General features: G+C 44.2%; 1 protein-coding gene across 1 annotated transcript in view; it reads right to left on the reverse strand.

Annotated features, from left to right (window-relative positions):
• The window catches only part of usp33 (ubiquitin specific peptidase 33), a 37,127-nt gene that overhangs the window by 1,341 nt on the left and 14,257 nt on the right, over nucleotides 1-21,529 (reverse strand). Inside the window, exons 6-23 of the mRNA XM_083653764.1 lie at nucleotides 21,292-21,400; nucleotides 18,974-19,043; nucleotides 16,674-16,787; nucleotides 15,721-15,799; nucleotides 12,982-13,432; nucleotides 12,648-12,788; nucleotides 11,749-11,864; nucleotides 10,998-11,170; nucleotides 10,270-10,340; nucleotides 10,128-10,161; nucleotides 9,971-10,016; nucleotides 9,679-9,859; nucleotides 6,407-6,533; nucleotides 4,641-4,810; nucleotides 2,340-2,421; nucleotides 2,095-2,203; nucleotides 846-948; nucleotides 102-170 (exon numbers count right to left, since the gene is read on the reverse strand). Of these exons, the coding sequence (XP_083509890.1) occupies nucleotides 102-170; nucleotides 846-948; nucleotides 2,095-2,203; nucleotides 2,340-2,421; nucleotides 4,641-4,810; nucleotides 6,407-6,533; nucleotides 9,679-9,859; nucleotides 9,971-10,016; nucleotides 10,128-10,161; nucleotides 10,270-10,340; nucleotides 10,998-11,170; nucleotides 11,749-11,864; nucleotides 12,648-12,788; nucleotides 12,982-13,432; nucleotides 15,721-15,799; nucleotides 16,674-16,787; nucleotides 18,974-19,043; nucleotides 21,292-21,400 (2,245 nt within the window). The remainder of the gene's footprint in view (nucleotides 1-101; nucleotides 171-845; nucleotides 949-2,094; nucleotides 2,204-2,339; nucleotides 2,422-4,640; nucleotides 4,811-6,406; nucleotides 6,534-9,678; nucleotides 9,860-9,970; nucleotides 10,017-10,127; nucleotides 10,162-10,269; nucleotides 10,341-10,997; nucleotides 11,171-11,748; nucleotides 11,865-12,647; nucleotides 12,789-12,981; nucleotides 13,433-15,720; nucleotides 15,800-16,673; nucleotides 16,788-18,973; nucleotides 19,044-21,291; nucleotides 21,401-21,529) is intronic.

Below are 21,529 nucleotides of genomic sequence, written 5' to 3' on the forward strand. Positions count from 1 at the left end.
CCTACTTGTCCCAGTTGCAATCCCTGAGTTACAATCCCTCAACAAAGATTTGAAACTAATCGTTCTAGAACAGTGAAGCAGATAATCAAAAAGCTTTGTACCTTGTTTGAGTGTTAAATGGCCGTTCTTGTTTATTGCAATCTTGGAGTTTTCGATTGGCCCCGGTGGATCTTCAAAAAGATGAAAGATAAGAAATGGTCATTATATACTGTAGTAACCTGCACACCTAATCCATTATTAGATACTGTAGTAACATGCACACCTAATCTATTCACAGGTATATTTTCAATGGCAATTGTTTTTGAGTGCAATCATCCTCAATGTCAAATGTTTTAGTCACATTATCAAAGTCATTTTTGTGTCCAACTCTACACAGAGAAAACAAATACTGAAGGAGCAGAAGTTATAAGAAAAACAAGTTTGTAGATATTCCAGATGTAAGCTGTTCTAGATATGACAATACAAGGCAAGAGCAGCAAAAATAAATAAATAAACAGCACAAGTGAAAGAAACATGTTTCATGTTGCAGTAGCAGCAGGCAATCTTGACTTGGGGGAGTAATGCAGGCTCTTTGAACATAAATCAACAAAGGGAAATGGACATTTTTGGGAGGTTCCACATGAAAAACAAAACAAATCTTCTCCCATCCATAATTTTTTTTATATCTGACTTAACATGTGTCATTAGTAAAAAATAAAAAGTAAATCCAATAAAATTAAAATAACTTTCCCACGATAAATCATCAGCGTCCAGCAGATATCAGAAGGTGCTACTGTCAAGTGGGAAAGATGTGTGCCATTAAAGCAAGGTTAGGGGGTGGAGAGGCAAGACCTGTATCCACTCACCATTGTCCTTTCCTTTGACAAAACCCTCCCACTCACGAAACCACTGCATGCTGATGCAGTATATGACCACCGGAGACTCCTCCTCCTGGAACGCCTTGTTCAGCTACAGGGCCGTACGGTGCAGGGGGAGGAGAGCCGTACAGGGCCGTACGGTGCAGGGGGAGGAGAGCCGTACAGGGCCGTACGGTGCAGGGGGAGGAGAGCCGGGGAGAGAGAGGGGATGGGGGAGGAGTGAGTGGAAGAGCAGAGAGGGAGGAGAGAAGCAGCAGGAGAAACACAAGGGGGGGGGGGGGGGGGGTTGGTATGAAAAGGATTGAGAGGAGAGATGGAAAACCAAATCAATTCTCTTTGGTAGTTATTACAATTAGAAGACAGCCTAACACAGCACTTGACCAATTTCATCCTTTCTTGGAAACGACACAATCCCTGCTCCTCTAGCTTACATCTGCCTATTCAAGCTCTCTCTCTCTCTCTCTTTCATGTATACACAGACACGCAACACATCTCTCCTACGCAGCCATCAGGGCCTGAAATTCATTGTTCAAAATAGGGGCGGGGGATTCCCCCCTTACATGCTTCAGATAGGGGGGGGATTTATACACTTTAGGGGGGAGAGGATACTACGAGTGCGGTGGTTCTCAACATGGGGTCCGGTGACCACCACGAGTCTTTGAGGGGCTTCGACGGGGTCCCCAGCAAATCGATGGATTGTTAAACGTCACTATTATTTCACCTACAAGAAGCGAACCATTAGAGAATGTAGAAAAATTGCTATTTTGTTATAGTTTCACTGTTACCTCTACAATACAATCAAAAAAAGTACGGGCATTCTGGGCAAAATCATAGGTAACAATACAAATATTTTTCAGATTTGGGTCCATGAGGCACAATATCATCAAATTGGGGTCTGTGGCCCTAATGCATACTAAATCAGAGGTCGGTTGAGAATCACTGTACTGGTGAGCTTAACTACAGGTCTTACATTGCCCTATTCTTACCATTGTGTTAAGTGGGCAGACCGGGGCAGACAACCCCCTCAGCTGCATCTGTCCCCAATGCATTAATGGAAACAAGGCTTTCATCAGACTCACACCTCTCATCTCCTGCCTCCTGAAGAGCACCAGCACAGGCAGCCCATCAACTGCTTAAATAGCCTGGAGAATAGGCCTATACACACCCTTGAACACTGGCTGACAGCCATTATTATAGCTGTGCTGGCGTTTGCATGGAGACGGGGGGGGGGACTTACCCGGACAAACATGTCAAGCTCCGTCTTGCGCCGTTTCTCCAGTTTCTCGATCTCGGTCTGGCACGTGTGGCAAACGTACAGGTGGTTGACGGCCGGTCCGCCTCCGTACCTGCAGAGACCGGTCCACATTTACTCACACGGCTGAATTCATTCAAAACTAAAAAGGAAGTATAACTATAAGAACAATAAGCAAGGGGGAGATCTGGAAAAATGCTTAAAGCCAAATCCAAGCTCGGCTAGCTAACCTGCTGTAAAGGTGATCCCACACGTTCTGTGGCAGCATCACTACCAGGTCATCGATGAACGCTGCTTTGTTGGGCGGCACACCTGATCAAAAACACATGGAAGAGTTTGATCCGTTAGACATCAACAGTTAGCAGCAGCACGTGCTGAGGTACACAAACAGAATGGTTGTGTGCGGAGTAGTCACGTTATGGATCGTGTGAGTCAGGCATTGATCGGACCACTGAGATAATATGATCCAGTGTTGGAATTGCTATGATGCTGGATAAGCTGCAATAGGCCCAACCCCCACCTTCCACATCATTCAGATTCTGTCCCCGTTTTTCAAACCTCTGCCCTAGAGCAAAACTGGAAGTGCCTTCTATTACTACTACTATTTAAAGCCATTGTCAGTGGATAGTAAAATTAAGCACAGTTAAAAGTAACTATCTTATTTCATGCTTTATCATTACCAACTATGAGCATGGAAGGGAGTGTAAACTGCAGTACTTGCAGATTTGAAGAGACAGAACAATTCAACGGGCTATATTCTGCTTCAAATCAATCAGGCTTTCATTGAACGGACATTACTTTCCATCGATCTACTTGTCAAGTCAGTGGTTATGTGCTAGCAGGTGCACAGGATCAAGTCAGTGGTTATGTGCCAGCAGGTGCACAGGATCAAGTCAGTGGTTATGTGCCAGCAGGTGCACAGGATCAAGTCAGTGGTTATGTGCCAGCAGGTGCACAGGATCAAGTCAGTGGTTAGGTGCCAGCAGGTGCACAGGATCAAGTCAGTGGTTATGTGCCAGCAGGTGCACAGGATCAAGTCAGTGGTTATGTGCCAGCAGGTGCACAGGATCAAGTCAGTGGTTATGTGCCAGCAGGTGCACAGGATCAAGTCAGTGGTTATGTGCCAGCAGGTGCACAGGAGGAAACAAGTCAGTGGTTATGTGCCAGCAGGTGCACAGGATCAAGTCAGTGGTTATGTGACAGCAGGTGCACAGGATCAAGTCAGTGGTTATGTGCCAGCAGGTGCACAGGAGGAAACAAGTCAGTGGTTATGTGCCAGCAGGTGCACAGGATCAAGTCAGTGGTTATGTGCCAGCAGGTGCACAGGATCAAGTCAGTGGTTAGGTGCCAGCAGGTGCACAGGATCAAGTCAGTGGTTAGGTGCCAGCAGGTGCACAGGAGGAAACAAGTCAGTGGTTATGTGCCAGCAGGTGCACAGGATCAAGTCAGTGGTTATGTGCCAGCAGGTGCACAGGATCAAGTCAGTGGTTATGTGCCAGCAGGTGCACAGGATCAAGTCAGTGGTTATGTGCCAGCAGGTGCACAGGAGGAAACAAGTCAGTGGTTATGTGCCAGCAGGTGCACAGGAGGAAACAAGTCAGTGGTTATGTGACAGCAGGTGCACAGGAGGAAACAAGTCAGTGGTTAGGTGCCAGCAGGTGCACAGGATCAAGTCAGTGGTTATGTGCCAGCAGGTGCACAGGAGGAAACAAGTCAGTGGTTATGTGCCAGCAGGTGCACAGGATCAAGTCAGTGGTTATGTGCCAGCAGGTGCACAGGAGGAAACAAGTCAGTGGTTATGTGCCAGCAGGTGCACAGGAGGAAACAAGTCAGTGGTTATGTGACAGCAGGTGCACAGGAGGAAACAAGTCAGTGGTTATGTGCCAGCAGGTGCACAGGAGGAAACAAGTCAGTGGTTAGGTGCCAGCAGGTGCACAGGAGGAAGTCAGTGGTTATGTGCCAGCAGGTGCACAGGAGGAAACAATCCGTAGGTGCTTATTGGCGCTAGAGGAGATGATGTTTTCTCCACAGTCGGTGTGGTCTATCTGACATGCTTCATTTCAAATCCCACAAGTTTCAGGGCTTTGTGAATAGACCCTTTTCACGGCACCTTATTTGAGGCGGTAAAGCAGGAAGTGAAGTGTCTCAGTGCCGGGGGCCCTCATTAATGTTATTGGTGGTTACACCTGCTTTAACCACTTCAAAACGGTTGCTGCGAAAAGGGCCTATACAAGTAGGAGCCTGAAAATAAATGGAACATGAAGAAACCATTCAGAATCCTTCCCTCTCCTCTACTGAAGAGTATCTTCTACACAAAGAGAAGTGGAAAAGCCCTTTGAAGTCTGCCATGTTCTGCAAGGAGGAATACACTGCAGTCTTTGTCAAAGTCCCAAATCCCCGGCAAAGATCAAAAGCAAAAACCATGCAAAGGGAAGCAATTTCTCCGTCACTTGTTTTGGTGCGTGGGTCAGGGAGAACAACCCCTGAGTGCTTTCAGTATGGAGAAGAGGTGGTCTGCCTGGCGTAGTTACCTCCATGGCAGCAGAGGAAGTTGTCGTTGGAGATGGGCCCTGGCTCGGCGAAGGTCTTGAACTTGTTGAGCCACTGGCGCGAGACGTAGAACTGCAGCAGACTGGGCTCCATCATGTTGAGCAGCCCGGACACCCTCCTGCGCTCTTTCAGCGCGTCCTCGTTGCTCTTTCTGCGACAGGACAGAGCAGACCACAGATCAGTTAGTGTTCAGTTCAGTTCAGTTATGTTTATAGCCCCTCGCCACAGACAGAGCAGACCACAGATCAGTTAGTGTTCAGTTCAGTTCAGTTATGTTTATAGCCCCTCGCCACAGACAGAGCAGACCACAGATCAGTTAGTGTTCAGTTCAGTTATGTTTGTAGCCCCTCGCCACAGACAGAGCAGACCACAGATCAGTTAGTGTTCAGTTCAGTTATGTTTGTAGCCCCTTGCCACAGACAGAGCAGACCACAGATCAGTTAGTGTTCAGTTCAGTTATGTTTATAGCCCCTTGCCACAGACAGAGCCGACCACAGATCAGTTAGTGTTCAGTTCAGTTATGTTTATAGCCCCTCGCCACAGACAGAGCAGACCACAGATCAGTTAGTGTTCAGTTCAGTTATGTTGATAGCCCCTCGCCACAGACAGAGCAGACCACAGATCAGTTATGTTTATAGCCCCTCACCACAGACAGAGCAGACCACAGATCAGTTACTGTTCAGTTCAGTTATGTTTATAGCCCCTCGCCACACAAACCTGTCTTAAAGGGCTTTACATAGCATCATCACAGTCATACAGGGTGGGCGATATGACGAATATATCGACTATTGGCGATTGGATGAGTCCACCGACGGTTGATTTTTTTGGGGACGGTTTTCTGCCGGGGCGATTTTGGTCCTATTTAATGGTCTAATTGAGAACTAATTAACATGTAAAGTGCAATTCAAAGCGTGTGCGAATAGGAAGTGGTGTTGAAGTTGAAAAGGAGAGGGGAGATCGAGAGAGCAGCAGCAGCAGTGGGGAGGGGCCGGGGGACTTGGTGTGTGTGTGTGTGTGTGTGTGTGTGTGTGTGTGTGTGTGTGGCTGTCTGTGCCCAGCGCCGATCAGAGCCACAGAGAGCTTCAGAAGAAAGCACATGAACAAGTTACCTATTTAAAGCCAAGCCCGACCCTGCCAACACCAGACAGCCTATAGTCGATGCGAACGAGCGAGCGCACATCAGATTGTTTCTGCTTTTCCAATAGAAGAGGTCCTGCTCCGTCCATGCGTCAGCGGAGTGACGTGTCTATTAAGCCGTCTTTGTTTGCTGTCCGATTGGTGCAGAAAAGCAAGTAAGTCCATTTCTAAATGATAGGTTCAAAAGCTGTACCTGATTATTTAATAGTCCCCGCCTGTTCAATGCAGGGTGCAAGCATTTTATTTTATTTTTTACCACACGCACATGCTAGTTGATGGGCTGACAGTGGCCGATTGGAAAATTTTAACATATAGAGGAAACCGGAGCACCCGGAGGAAATGCACGCAAACACGGGGAGAACATGCAAACTCCACACAGAAGACCAGGGTTGGAGATTCGAACCCACCACCTTCTTGCTCTGAGGCGACAGTGCTGACCTCTGAGCCACCGTGCTAACTGCTGCAAGCGAGTCATCAAACATAAGCTTAAAGTTTTGAATATCAAAGGTTAACCACTTATAAGCAGTCCAATGCATTTTAAAACTCACACAGGGATGGAGTTCTTGTTTACAATTGTGTTCTAAACGACTATGGCAGTGACGAGTCTTACTTGTAGAAGAGCACGTAAGCCTCAGCGTTCTGGACACAGGACTCGGAGACCTCGGTCACACTTTGGTCATCGAACTCGTACCACAGGTTGTTGAGGTCGTTCCTGCAGTAAGCTATGTAGTGGCCACCTGGGATCAGACAGGGGGACGAGTTAGACCAGCATTCATTCACCTAACAAGCACATGTGAAATCCCTCTAAAGGCAGGTGAATGCAAGGTATTTATAGTACGCTGTACTCATGTAGGGCCATATTTCTGCAATGCAGAAAGAGCAGAGGGAATCATGGAATTTGGTCATAAAAATGGAATCAACTGTGAAAAATGGAATATTGCAGAATTTCCCCATAATTTGTTTGAAATCCTAATATGACTGCCGGTGTCGGTGGGCGGGTTTGATTTGATTTGATTTATTAGAACGAATGTTAAAATACATATACAGCTGTGCCACATTGGCAACAGTACATCCATTAAAAGCATTCTGATGAGGATAAAACACAAAAAAGTCAACAGACTTATTTCCATTGTGCTCCTCCATTGGCAATCAAGATGTGCAACAAGCAGAAAGAAGGGTGCAAAACAGCAGAAAACATAGGTGCAAAAACAGCCGAATTCGGTGATACCTTAAAACCAAAGAAGAATACCAAGAAACACATTAAAAAGGCAAGTCTGGATACCTAAGCGGAGAGCCACTTGCGCAAGCATGTCTTAAAACTTTTAGAGAACAATATACAAACAAGACAAACAGGCTCAGACACAGGAAAAGAAAGGAAAGAAAAGAAGAAAAAAAACAACATAGATCAACATTGCACCCAGTGGCTGTTTTTATGTTGGTGGGCAGACTGTTCCACAGTAGGGCTGTTGAAACGAATTTTGATATTCGAATATTATTCGAATTTAATAATTATGAACGAAATTCGATTATTAATTTTTTTTTTAACGAATATTTAATTTTTAAATTTAATTTAATTTTTTTTTTTTTTTTAGAACACTAGAACAGTGACAAGTTCTGACAACATACTTGAAGAAAAGAGTGTTAACTGAAGTTGACTGTTGAAGCTGCTATACTGATGTAAACCTACCTGTAGCTCTTAAAATGTATGTTCATTCATTGTTAACTGAAGTTGACTGTTGAAGCTGCTATACTGAATGTAAACATGTAGCTCTTAAGTGCAATACGTGACTGATTTTTTTTTGTTCATGGCTCATTGTTGTTTTGGCAAAGTTTACTTATTTGTTTATTGATAAGGAGCTCAAACAAAGGCTGTGTCTTTTTTTATTATCAATTATTTTATTTTAGCATTTCAGACAGCACCAATACATCACTGATGAATATTAACTAAGCTCTGGTTATCTGACCTATTTTCTAATGCAATGAATGTATGTACATTGTACAAGGAACATGTTTTCTTAAATAAACATCATTGCTGGACTATTTGTGATAAGACTATTTGTGCTTAGAAAAAGATTCAGCTATATTTAGAATCAGAACATAACATAAGAGAAGACAACAATTCACTCAGACCAAATTTTTTTTTTTTTTTTTTTTAATTCAATTAAAAATTTATTAAAATATTCGAATATAATTCGAATATTAAAATGTATAAAGCACTGAAATTCGAATTTGATTATAGAGGGAGATTGACAGCCCTATTCCACAGTACTGTTGCTGAATAGAGGAAGGTGACCTGGCTAAGCTTAAATCTAAATGGAATTATATTAGTCACGCTCCCTCTGGTGAGGTGAGAATGATTATGTTTGATGTTGTTAAAATAGTTACAATAGTATTTGGGAACCTCGCCAAACGGTGATCTTATATACAAAGGTCAGTTTCAGCAAAGAAACCTTTTTTCTGACTGTGAGCCATCCGAGACTATTGAAATGAGATGGCTCCAAATGGGTATAAGCAGGAAGTTTCAAAATTAGCCTAACTAACTTGTTTTGCCCAACATGCCCAAAACAAGAACAAAAAGATATGAAAAATCACCCATCCCATTCCTCACATCTCTCCTGAATGCCAAATAATATAGAATGAACAGCCCTACCCATCACTGCCATAGACTGTTGATAAAACACAGAAGACTCACAAATGTATTATTATTTTATTCTAAATTGTGGTTTTTATATTTTTATGTTGTACTCCATTGATTTTATCCATTGTAAATATTCTCGTATTTCAGTTACATAAACTGCCAAGAGAATATTCAATAAAGAAAACTTGAAAACTTGAAACTTGAAACTTTTGGGCGGTTTGAAGCCTATTCTTAATGCTCTTGGGTGCACTGTCAAACCAAGAAGTGCAAGCATAATGGAAATAGCATTGAAGCAAGGCCCCTGCCGATGCTCGTAAAGCCTTTGTGTCCAGGAATCTAGAATTTCTGGCTAGAAATTTGATTCGTTGGTTCACCTTGGTTACAACCTTTTGGGGACATGCTCTCCCAGGAGAGACTTATCTAACTCACATCCTAAATATTGTACGGTCTCCTTGTTGGGGACAACGGAGCCGCCCCACCTCCACCTTGAAACCGGGATATTTAATTTGTAAGATGACGCAAACAGAATTGATTGGGTTTTACCCGGGTGGAGGGACAAACGGTTAGCGAAAAGCCAGTAACTGACCTTTTGTAACTGTGCTTAGACTCTTTATTTTATTTTATTTTATTTAACCTTTATTTAACCAGGCAAGTCATTGAGAACAAATTCTTATTTACAATGGCGACCTGACTCCTTTCTATCACTGATTTGTCTTTGTGAGAGACCATCAATGCGGACTCATCAGCATAGAGAAAGAGATCACAAGAGCATGCAGATTTGCATGTTGTTCATGTAGAGCAGGAAGAAAAGGGTGGCAGGCTAGTCACGAAAGTGACAATCAGTGATGTCATCATAGTCTCCACCCTAGAAATCGAGCACGCATAGCTTGCGAGATTGCTAGTTGTTAAAAGTAGGCCTGAGTATCAAAATCAAAAGTACCCCTAATTATTGTAGTAACCTAAAGGATTTCATAATTGTAAAATTAGCCTAGAGAAATAATTCAATTTTCGATTGGGGTGTTTTGAGAGGGGGGTCGGTCTTCTGTGGGACCCTTACGTCACGTTAAAATTGGTAAGAAAAAATAAAATAAAAGGAAAGGGGGTAAAAAGAATTTCAGGAAACAACAACAACAACAACCAAAAACAAACAGAATTTGGATTTTTGTTTTAATGGATTTCATATGGCCCTAGACATGTGACTCCCCCAGTTTGGGCAGAAAAGGGGAGTGGCCATGCCTACTCACTGCTGGCGGTGCCGTGGTGACAGATGACGGACAGCAGGTCATAGCTGGTGGTCTGGGCGGAGCTGTCTTTGGCCAGGAAAGGCTGCAGGTCCAGGCCCTCGAGGGGGAAGGACACATGCGTGCCTATCTTGGTGGAGAACATCAGCTCGTGTCTGAAGCGCTTCAAGTGGATGCATAGGATCTGGAGCACAGGAGCACACAAAGACGTCTTATTTCAGAAAGCCTGGGTCTGAAGATGTAGATTTCTCCTTGCAGACGTGCAATGCAATGAATTCAGGAGTTGTCTGTATACCTCTGGCAAACTTTGCACTTTGCAGAATTTGACTCCATTTCGTAATCTGAGGAGAAGAAAAAAAATAAGAGTATGAGCAATCATTAAATAGACTGACAATTTTCAATATTCTGTTCTGTTCAATATTCAGCAGAGACACTGAAAATTAAGCACTCACTTCTTGCACTTTTCACAGCTATACATGTTGTCCCCTGGAACACATCAGACAAAACACTCAGTCAAACATGAATTCAGGCATCAATATTAAAACACTCATCAATATCTATAGTGGTAGAACAGAGTGATGTCCACTTGCTCACCTTTTAGTTCGTCCCTGGCAAAGAAAGCTGCGAGACAATCTTGTAGTCTAACCACTGGACCCCAGAACCAGCTGAAAATAGAAGTCGACACAGAAATCAGCTTTCGACATCAAGAAGACAGCACTGTTAAGACGTGGAAGTTGTCAGAAACGAATGTCTGGAAAGGTCAGAGGTTCGATCCCAGCAACAGCCATGCATTCTATCCTTAAGTGACACGATCCTACCTGCTTACGTCAGCTACATGCCCGACATGTAAATCAGGGGGTAAAATTCACTTTGCAAAAGGGGGGGGGGGGATTTCCCATTGGAAACGTTAACGTCACTGTTGTGTGTGTTTTTTTTGCGCTGCTACAGCAAGTGTACGTGTAGGCAAGCGGTCCATGCTTGCATGCCTTCAATTTCACATCAATGTAATCTGCCTTTGCTAGCGAGAGTTGCTGCAGCAGAGACAGGGGGCTTGCTGAGACTATGTTCCGCTAGCGAGAAAAACAATAAGACTTCCCCCGGTCGGACCTTTTCAAAATAAAGAACGATTCTGCACAAGTCTAAAGAACACAGATCCATTGAAAAAGGTTTATTTTGACATCGCAGTAAATGTGTGCAGGAATTAGAAGCATTGTAAGTGCTAGATTTGCGGGAATTGATGAAATTACTCGCAATACACGTAATCCTGCGCCGAATCTTAGGCCCTCTAAATCAACAATATCATGAACATATTATTAATGTACCTCTTGATGTATTCCATTACGAAGGCAATCCAACCCTGTGGTGCATAAGCCTCGCCACAGGAGCCGGCTTTTACCAGCGAGGTCTGGTGGGTGGAGGAGTGGAGCTTGGCCAGGTCTTCCTTCCCTGGGATGGGCAGAGAGATATCCTGGAAGTTCTCCAGGGTCACAGACACCTGACAGACATGGCACACAGACAAAAAACACTCATACCTCTGTGGATAGAGACTACTGAACGGTCAGATTTCATGGTTCGTACATGCATTACAAATTACATTTCCATGTGGCGTGTGTTCTGTTGTATAGGATGGTGTATTATGTATATGACATAGTATAGGATATACAGTATGTGATGTATGTATAAAGTATGGGATGTAGTATGTACTGTATATGACATGTATATGATGCTATGTAAAGCCCTGAGACATGCTTGTGATAAAAGGCTATATACCACCACCCACATCCTCCGGCCACGGCTATCGCCGGGCAGAGGCATCATAAAACAAGGCTAGACAAGAACTACACTAAAACAGTGTTATGTGAACATCAGGGCTGAGCAAGACCATTTGTTTTTCCACAATTTTCCATCGTTTTCTATGTAAATCCCAAAATTGGCAACACCCGGAAATGGCTTGGGACAGGACACCACTTTCTCTTCTTGTGTGCAGTCTCATACTAGTGTCCCTCTCAGCCTTCCTACTGTGTCAATGAAGAACCCCAAAAATAGACATTTTTAGTTGATGTCAACACTCACCCGATCACAGGTGAGGCACTGAACTGAGCTGACAATAGTTCCGTCAAACACATCTGAGATGACACTGCGGTATTTCTTCTGGCGCTTGTTCTTTGGCGGGTTGAATGCGGTCACTGCTGTGAACAGGCAGAGAGAGAGAGAGAATAACATCCAGAGATTTATTCCAACAGACACGTCACTTTTTTTTTAAATGGATACGATACTCATTTGCAACAGGTATCGCTACTAGTGTCACTAAGTATCGATGCTTTTTTTTTTAAACGATACAATACTAATTTGCAACAGCAGTGCTTTCTCTTAATGAAAAATCAAACAAATTTCATATTTTCAGAATATTTTTTATAGATTTTCATAGATTTTCCCTATCTGTTGCTTCAACAAGCTAAAAGTGTTCTGATAGGCTGATGACTATAGATCAGGGGTAATCTGCTGTGTAAGTGCAACATTTTTAATGAGTTTTATTGGGCCTAGATTATGGAGAAGTGTGCGTCTGTCCGTCCATCTGTCTTTGTTTATTTTTATGCCTCTTGATGTGTTGTCATCCCCCCCCCGTGGTATCGAAAATGGTATTGAGATATGAGTATCGATATTTAGTATAGGTAGTATAGGTACCGAATTTAGAAATTCTAGTATCGTGACAACCCTACACTGAACAGAACTACCTTAACCCATTGATACCTGATGCAGCATTTGCGTGTATATCCCTCATTTGTGTGTGTATCCCTTTAAGACCACGTGACGCGGTTCGCGGTCTTAAAGGGATACACACAAATGCTGCATCAGGTATCAATAGGTTAATATGACCCTGACATTTTCAGCCCTCAATCTGAATACGACCAGTTCTGATTATTTAGAAGCCTTCCCTTGGTACTTAGCCTGTGGCAACAGTTGCTTAGTACCTTTCTTGTGCACAGAGTTAAGGTTGGGCCACACAGAGGCAGCTTTGGGAGGGCTGCTGGACATTTTGGAAATGTGTCCATCCATGGGGACGGGACTCTGTGGTCTTGTGGTGCTGGACACTTGGACATCCGGGAAGGAATCTGGTGGAGTGGGGCCAAATTTGAGTGAGTTTCAGAGATGTGGCGCTGAATATCAAAAAGCCATTTGCAAGTTGTCTGGTTGGGCAATCAAACCAATCCAATCTTATCGAACCAGTATTACACACATGAATATGACAATGAAAGTGTGTTGTTTTGAATGTGAGACGACATGTCGGGTCTTCTCCATATTTACCTGTTGTTCTGCCCTGGACCTTGATGGCCCCCTGGCTGCTGATAATGGGCGTGTTCTGATTGGCTGTGTCAACATCTTTGTCCATGTCTGCTCCAGTGCCTCCACCAAGCCCATTCCCCCCACAGCGGTACAGGTCGTTAATCATGTTCTTCTCCTTCTGCCACTCGCGGTTAGCCTGGATCTCGTCTCGCTCGGGAATCAGCACCTCGGCCTCGTTGCCGTCTTCCATCAGACGGAGCTCGCTCGCGGCCTGCAGCGCCTCGCCCTCGGCCCGCTCGCTGCTGCCGCACGAGTCGCACGACAGGAAGTCGTTGTCCGACTGGCTGTGGCTGTCCTCTTCGGGGACGTCGTCCATGCCGATGCCGTTGGACTGGTCGTCGGGCTCGAGCTGCGCCTCCTTCAGCTCCTCGTGAAGCTGGTCCATCAGGCAGCGCAGAAACTCCTGGGAGTCCTGGAGGGATAATTAGCCGCAGCAAGATTCACGTGATCATTGGGGCTGAATTCACAAACTCACCAAATGCGAGGAGCACACTCAATCCAAAAAACAACTTAGGTGCAAGGCCAAAGGAAACGACAGAAAAACCAACTGCACGTCATGTTGGCTAGCTTTACTTGCAAGGTTTGGTTTTATAGGCTAACATCCTTAGCCGGCACTAAGACTTTTTAGCCTGTATACTTTTTTTAATATAGAGATATCTTTGATACAGAATTTGATAATGAGTGTTTTTTGTATTTCTAGACTATGCAAGCCATACATTTTAAAGTATTTTCTCTATGATAAGAGTGTGACATTTAGACAGCGACACTCAGATTTTCAACATTGCCATTGTCGATGTTCTTATGTTTTTTTTTTTTTTTGTATCCTATCTCAATATAGTTAATACCAAGTGCAAGTTGTACACTGCGCATATTGTAATTTTCTTCATTGATTCATTGAATGATTGTCACTTCCGCCTCATGCAACACAACGCTGCGGAATGCTTTTGCTGAAACGCGTTCGTTGCCGTTGGTCTGACCCAGATTTATTCGTAAAAACAAAACAAAAAAAGGACATTGAAAGTGCAGGCCCGTTTTCTTTTTCTAAATTAACGAGTCACCTTGGCAACTGTGGCCTGTGGGGGGGAAAAAAAAACATGGTTTACTGTCCCCGTCTAGAACATTAAAATATAATCTGGCACTAATTCTGACCAAATACAATCAAGACAAACACAGCTGAGCTTTTCCAAATCGCAAAGAACAACCACTTGTTTATCCCAATTTATCTGCATCCTACAACCTGAAACCAAACGCTCATGAGTGAGTAATCAAATTGAATGAACCTCAGATATCCAATCTTCCCACTCGAGCCAAATGAATTCTCCTCTCCCAGGACCTTGAATAGGACTCCTCCATTCAGGGTGACACTAATTCCAAGGCTGTGCAGCCCAGCATGGCGTGACCAATGAATATTCCCCAGTTAACTCCGCTGAACAAACACTGGCAAGCCGAGAGGAAATGGACTCTTTATCATATCACCATTCAGGCTTGTAAATCCCAGATTTACAGACGCTGGAGAAAGACGAGACTCGCTGCAGTAAAACAGATTTGTAAATATACCCTATATCTGTAATGCATAAAACCAAGTCCCAGCTTGAATCAAATAACGCAATTCACCGGCTTTATGTTTAGCCTGTGAAAAATGTCTATTTTGCGTCAATAAATACATCTTTAAGCGAAAATAAAGTTTCGTGTGTGCCTTGTGAGTGCGAGTGGGGAAGAAATTGTGTGAGAGTTTATTACTATGCACTAGTGGATTCCCTTGATCTGGCTGAGTGATTTGAGCTGAAGCGAATGTGATTTCTGTATAGGAAGGAGGTTAGAGGGATATATACAGTAGAGTGCAGAAGCGAATGTCATCTCTGTATAGGAAGGAGGTTAGAGGAAAAAAGGACGGGTTGTATTAAGCTCTGGGACAACTTTACAGGCTCGTTTGCAGAGCCGAGCTCAACACCCATTCATTCCCACGGGAAATTCTCTAAAGAGAGAACAGACATGGTTTTTTTCTCCTGCATGCTTTGTCTATTATATCCGAGTCAGCCACTTTGGTTATTATAAAAAAATAAATCAAAAGTCAATACATCATCCGCATATCAAGGCTCGGAGATATGGACCAAAAAGTAAGTAAAGGAAGTGGGCAAGGTTGTAAGTCAAAGCCACATGTGAGATGTCACAAGCACTGTGATCAAAATAAAATGCAAAGTCAGGGTTTCCTTCCCCGACTAATCGGTGCTTTCACAAAATATTTACACAATGAGATTTTTGATCAATAATCATCAGTAATGTGGATATAATGACTAAGTGTGTAAAGGCAAATAACAGAACAGCTAGACATCACCTTAGTGTAACGCAGCCTTTAAAACTCATATTACGACATCGATATAATATCGATGTATCGCGCAGCACTACCACATATTCCTAACAACATTTTGGACACACCCCATTGTCAGCAGAGACATGGAAATATTACACTAACTGTTAAATCATTCAAGTCGTATTCCCCACCCGTCCCTGTTTGCAAAAGGCGTAGCCAAAAACAACAACAAAAAGATCACTTCTCAAGGTGTGAAAATGAACAAGTTGCTAGAAGAACATTGGGGATGTCTCCAGCAGTGAAGAGTGTCTCCATGCCTTGTTTATATATTGCGAGGCCACACATGCGCTGAAGTTGCACACTGACTCATCACCATCTGGAGGACCCACCTGCTGGGAGTACCCTCGAAACATGGGGTTTACGGCCTTGATCCCCTGGAACAAGTTGGTCGGGACCACATAGGAGGGCCTGCAACACCACACAACAGGCCTGTATTAGAAACACAGTAACAAGTCCTAGGCTAGGACACAGACACATATAAAGCACAGAGAGAGGAATTAAGACTAGCTGCTACAAAAATGCCACTAAATGTCGGCTGTAACCAACCATCATTCCTCTTCTAAAAATAAAATCCTATTTGGCTGGGAAAAGAATGAAAGTGACCAGTACATTTTGGATGGAGGCAACTGTGGCAGGTGGATGAAAAGGACACCGCCCCTTTAATTTGTGCTCTCCGTTCAAAGAGCGACGAGTGAGAAGTGCCAACCTGTTCTTGTGCCACCAGGTCCGACACCAGCGTCTGGTAGCTTACCTGTTCTTGTGCCACCAGGTCCGACACCAGCGTCTGGTAGCTTACCTGTTCTTGTGCCACAGTTCCGACACCAGCGTCTGGTAGCTTACCTGTTCTTGTGCCACAGCTCCGACACCAGCGTCTGGTAGCTTACCTGTTCTTGTGCCACAGTTCCGACACCAGCGTCTGGTAGCTTACCTGTTCTTGTGCCACAGGTCCGACACCAGCGTCTGGTAGCTTACCTGTTCTTGTGCCACAGTTCCGACACCAGCGTCTGGTAGCTTACCTGTTCTTGTGCCACCAGGTCCGACACCAGCGTCTGGTAGCTTACCTGTTCTTGTGCCACAGGTCCGACACCAGCGTCTGGTAGCTTACCTGTTCTTGTGCCACAGTTCCGACACCAGCGTCTGGTAGCTTACCTGTTCTTGTGCCACAGGTCCGACACCAGCGTCTGGGAGCTTACCTGTTCTTGTGCCACCAGGTCCGACACCAGCGTCTGGTAGCTTACCTGTTCTTGTGCCACAGCTCCGACACCAGCGTCTGGTAGCTTACCTGTTCTTGTGCCACAGCTCCGACACCAGCTTCTGGTAGCTTTTGCAGAGTGCGGGCTTCTTGTCCGTCCTCACCAGGCCGCCACATTCCAGAAAGAACTGGGTCAAGGGCGGGCTGCACCGGACAGACACATACATACTACATATCACAAACTTAGCCTCAACTAGACTTTTTTCATTGATTATCACTAGGGCTGGGTATCAAACTTTGATACCTTTATCTATGCAATGATGTGTTATGTATGTGTTACAGTTACTGGAATAATTTCCTGAAAATACATTGTAGATTACTTATGAACACATTGAAAGACGACATGAAGACACATGTGTGTTGGCACCTGGCTGTTCTGCCTTGTCTTATACCTTGAGGTCTGTAAATCATCTCATATTTAGTTTGTTTTTGCAGTGGCATTCGTGGAGGTCAAAGACCAGTGTTGCCAGTTAGAGCTGAGGGTTTCCAGCCCAAAGACTGTTCAAAAACCACCAAAATGCACACAAAACCCCCCAAGCAACAGCAGGGCGATGGAAACGAGCGATTCTGTCCACCTGCCCAATCCCATTTGCCCCTCCGCACAATGCAACCCAAAACAGCCCAAATGGCGGGAAACGGCCCAATCTGGCAACACTGGTCACAGAAAGCAGAGAACGGCTATGATACTTGAGTGAAAATAGACAAGGAAATGTGAGGTCGAAGACCTCTAAATAACATTGTCTTCATCTGCAAAGTATCTTTTTGATTTTGTTTTGATTATTTCATCAAGTTCACGTTTCAATGATAAAGCGAAATCTAACAAAACGATACTCCATTTACAGCAGAAAGTTGAAGGACTTGGCAAATAGCAGAACAGAGAAAGCGCTGAGGGGGAGTTCATCGTTTGAAAGAGAACCTCTGTCTCAACTGATGGGATGTTAAGTGGAAGCAAATGTACAAGAAAAAGATGAAGAAAACACAGAATGAATGAATAAAGCATGGAGCGGTTCCTTCAGTCCTTCTGACTGAATAATGAGCCGGCACTAACGGAAAGAAGCAGCAACTCGTACAAACAGACATCAAAGGAAAAGTCCCAGAAAAAGGTCCCTCCTCCTTCTGCAGATCTGTGACCCAGTCCCTCCTATTTTTAAAAACTTGATTTAGATTGCAAATTTTGACCCACATCGTTTCCCATTTTATCTTACATCCAGACTAGGGAGGCATAATCAGAGAATGTATTCTCATCTGGAAAAATGTCCAGCCTTTGGAACATATGAATCATATGAAGGATAGAGGTGTGCCACATATCATATCCTTCACGATAATACTGGTTCAATTCATATTTATATCGTCATGAATCCATATCGTTCGTGATATCGTGACAATGGCAATATTCCGACTTGTTGACGTAATGACGCCACACCGTTACGCTGTGTAAACAGTGTGACGTACGCACAGCAACAACAAGCATGGCTGAAAGCGATTGCACGGGGGAGGAGTTATTTCCAAAAAGGGGAGTGGCTTCAGTAGTGTGGAAGCGGTTTGGTTACAAAAGAGCATGTACAACAAACCACGGTGATATTTGAAGGCATATTTGAATAAACTATTTGAAGGCAAACTGTTTATGCTGAGATATAAAACTATAACACCTATTTTGTTGCAATTGTGTTTTCTTGAAATGAATAATAAAATATCATTCAGTATTTTGTCATATCATCAAGAATATAATTATCGCAGAAATACCCTGAGATATTATGATATATTATTTTAGGGCCATATCGCCCATCCCTTATGAGGGAACTTTGTACAGCTTTGGTGTGCTTTGCACTTCCAGAAATAATAAGAATCAAAAAGCATAAAGGTAACAGCATCAGACTCTGCAGTGCGGAGCCCCAATTAAAGTGACCACACCAACAATCCATTCGTAAAGAATGAACCCGCTATATTGGCAATTTAATAAACAATAAAAACCCCAGTGCAGCCTGGCTGGGAGAGAAACAGTAAAGGGACCCATAAAAAGAGACATATGGTGGAAAAAGAGGAGAGAGTGGAATAGTAGAAATTAAAAGGAGGAGCTGGAGAAAGAGTTGGAGTTCAGTTGGAGCAGAAGACCCTACAGGGAACGACAAAAGGCCATTCCTGCCGTGTCAAATGGTGCACTGCAGCAATTTGCACCGGGCCGTCGGTCGCTCTCTCAGATGAGCGCAGCCGCGGCCATTTTTTCAAAATGAAGCCTGTTGAAAGAGTGAGTAGCGGGAAGGGGGGAAAACGGGGTGAGACGGGGTGAGAGAGGTGGGGAGGTGAGACAGGAAGACAGGAAGACGTCTCACCAGTTGGACAGTGCCTGGAGGGCAGCGTTCATGTAGCAGGTGTTGCCTATGTTCTTCAGTCCCGTCAGGCCTGGGGGGGAGACAGAAAAGCACATACACACACCAGGGAAATTAACACGACGAGACACCAGCCAAACGCCTGGACATTTTGATCGCAGCTGGGAAAGTGTCTGCTCGACCTGCCACTGTGGCAGGTAACCACTAACCAGCCACTGCTCCTTTTTCCCATAAAAATAAATCATATTCTACACAGGTGAAAGTAGAGAGAGAAAAGGCCGGGCTGCTGGTGAGTTTTGAAATGAGCCACTGTGTACAAACACAAAATAGTTTCCTGATCTGATATTGACTAGGGCTGCACGATATGCAATTAATAATAATAATAATCATCGTCGTCATCATCATGTTGTGATTATATTGACAGATGTTGCAATTGCGATACGATTTGACGGGGAATGCTAATTTTGGAATTTCATTTTCACTGAAAAATAAATAAAAATAAAATAATAATGTGATTTTTACCGGGGTGTGTACCAAACAAGCGCGTTCCCTTACGCCCTGGAGAATACGTTTTGCAGCCCGGGGCATCTCTGTAGCACCGCAATGCTTCATTTAATGCGGTGTTGGGACACATTTGACCTTGATCGGATTGCAGCTGCTCCTGCCATTTGGATATCGCACTTGGCCATATTGCCATTTCGATATCGATTCGATTGAATTGTGCAACAGCCCTCACACTGACACAGCATCAGCACCACAGGGGATGTGGGTGTTGTGCAAGAACATCTGATTCATCCTAAGTGACCAAATCTATTCCCTCCTGAAAGCCACTAGTCTAGAGACACTTATTTACTCCACTTGTCCATCGTATGACCCACATTTTTGACCAAAAAACAAACTAACAAAGTGACTGTGCAGTGACTGGTGGCAGAGTGACACCACATGAGGTTTCACAGAACATAATGCCATGTGGTGGATGCTGCTCTCCCGGGCGCCTTGCAACACTGAGTGAACACATTATGAGCATCGGGGGCTGAACCGCTCACCCCTGAAGTGCTAGTGCTATGATGCTTCAGCCACTGAGGACCAGCTCATTTTCACACATTTCTAAGGTCACTTTCACAATATAAGCTGGTGGACTCGGTGCGATTCGGCGGGGTGAGGTTGCAACATTGTCGCATTTTTCATTTGGTCCGGTTCACTTTCACACAGCAATTTGTAACAAGCTCACCAAACTTTCTGAACAATAAGTCACGTGGTCGAAACGGTCACTCGTCTATTGGACAGAATAGAGTAGGGAGAACTCTCCTCTTGCGCCATCTTCTTGCTTGGGGGCTGACTGAACAACACAAGTGAATCCGCGAAACACAAACCACGGAGCAACACCAGCTGCGATATTGGGATTTCTGGTTTTCCTTTGGTGCGACTATCAAATACATATTTTACAAGAATGTGCCCAATATGAGCAGCAGATGAGGCAGCGAGCTGGTGAACATTTCATTCTGCAGATGAGACGAGCGAGGCCGTACCGAAGGAGAAGGCGAGCCCTGTTGAGAGACAACAATGTGTTGTTGTTGTCGTTATGACGACGTACGTCACGTGGCGCGCACACGTGTACTGTACACGTGTGCGCGCCGCAGTGTTTGTTTTGCTTCCTTCTACATGATGCACTTGCTCTTGTGTTTAGTCCGGTTTGATTTCACACCACAAACGAACCGCGCCAGGGTGCACTTGGAAGCGAACCGAGACCCACGTTTTACAGCGGACCAGAGTTCGCTTGTTTGAGAGTTCGTTTGCGCTTTCACACCACCCCAAACGAAGCGCACTATCCGAGGAAACGAACTCTGGCGCGTTTAAAGCGGACCAAACAGCTGACCATAATTCGACGAAAGTGTCATTTGAGTGTCATTTAGTCCAATTTTAGTCATGTCACTGACATGGTATACAATTTTAATCAACAAAATAATAGCATGCTCAATGTCTACTGCAGCAGCTTTTAACTGTAGATTAGAAAGATTTGCACAACTACATTAGTGTACATTACATTTGCAACATTTAGACATTTCCGGATGGATTTGCTGATCTGGGGAGCTGCACACATTCACTTGCATTGGGCTCGGCACGTTACTGAGCACTGCACGTCTGATTGGATAATAATAAAGCATGTCTCCATGATAAACACACCTTTTTGTGAGAATATACATACAGACAATATACATACACATATACGGTAAATAAACTTTGTTCTGTTCATCATATTCTTTTGTCAATAACGCAATGAATAAAATGGTTTGTTCTAGTGTCATTGCATTGCTGCTGACCTCTGGTACGCAAGTCGTCCTCCTCCTCTGCCTCCATGTCCAGGTCTTCACAGCCACCATTAGGGGGCACTCTCAGTGAGGTTGGGCTTCCAGGGGTCCTGCTGTTGTCCTGGAGCAAAACAGAACACACACACACACACACACACACACACACACACACACACACACACACACACACACACACACACACACACACACACACACACACACACACACACACACACACACACACACACAC

This window comes from Poromitra crassiceps (assembly GCF_964638095.1).
Source record: "Poromitra crassiceps genome assembly, chromosome: 17".
In the NCBI taxonomy this organism is placed as follows: domain Eukaryota; kingdom Metazoa; phylum Chordata; class Actinopteri; order Beryciformes; family Melamphaidae; genus Poromitra; species Poromitra crassiceps.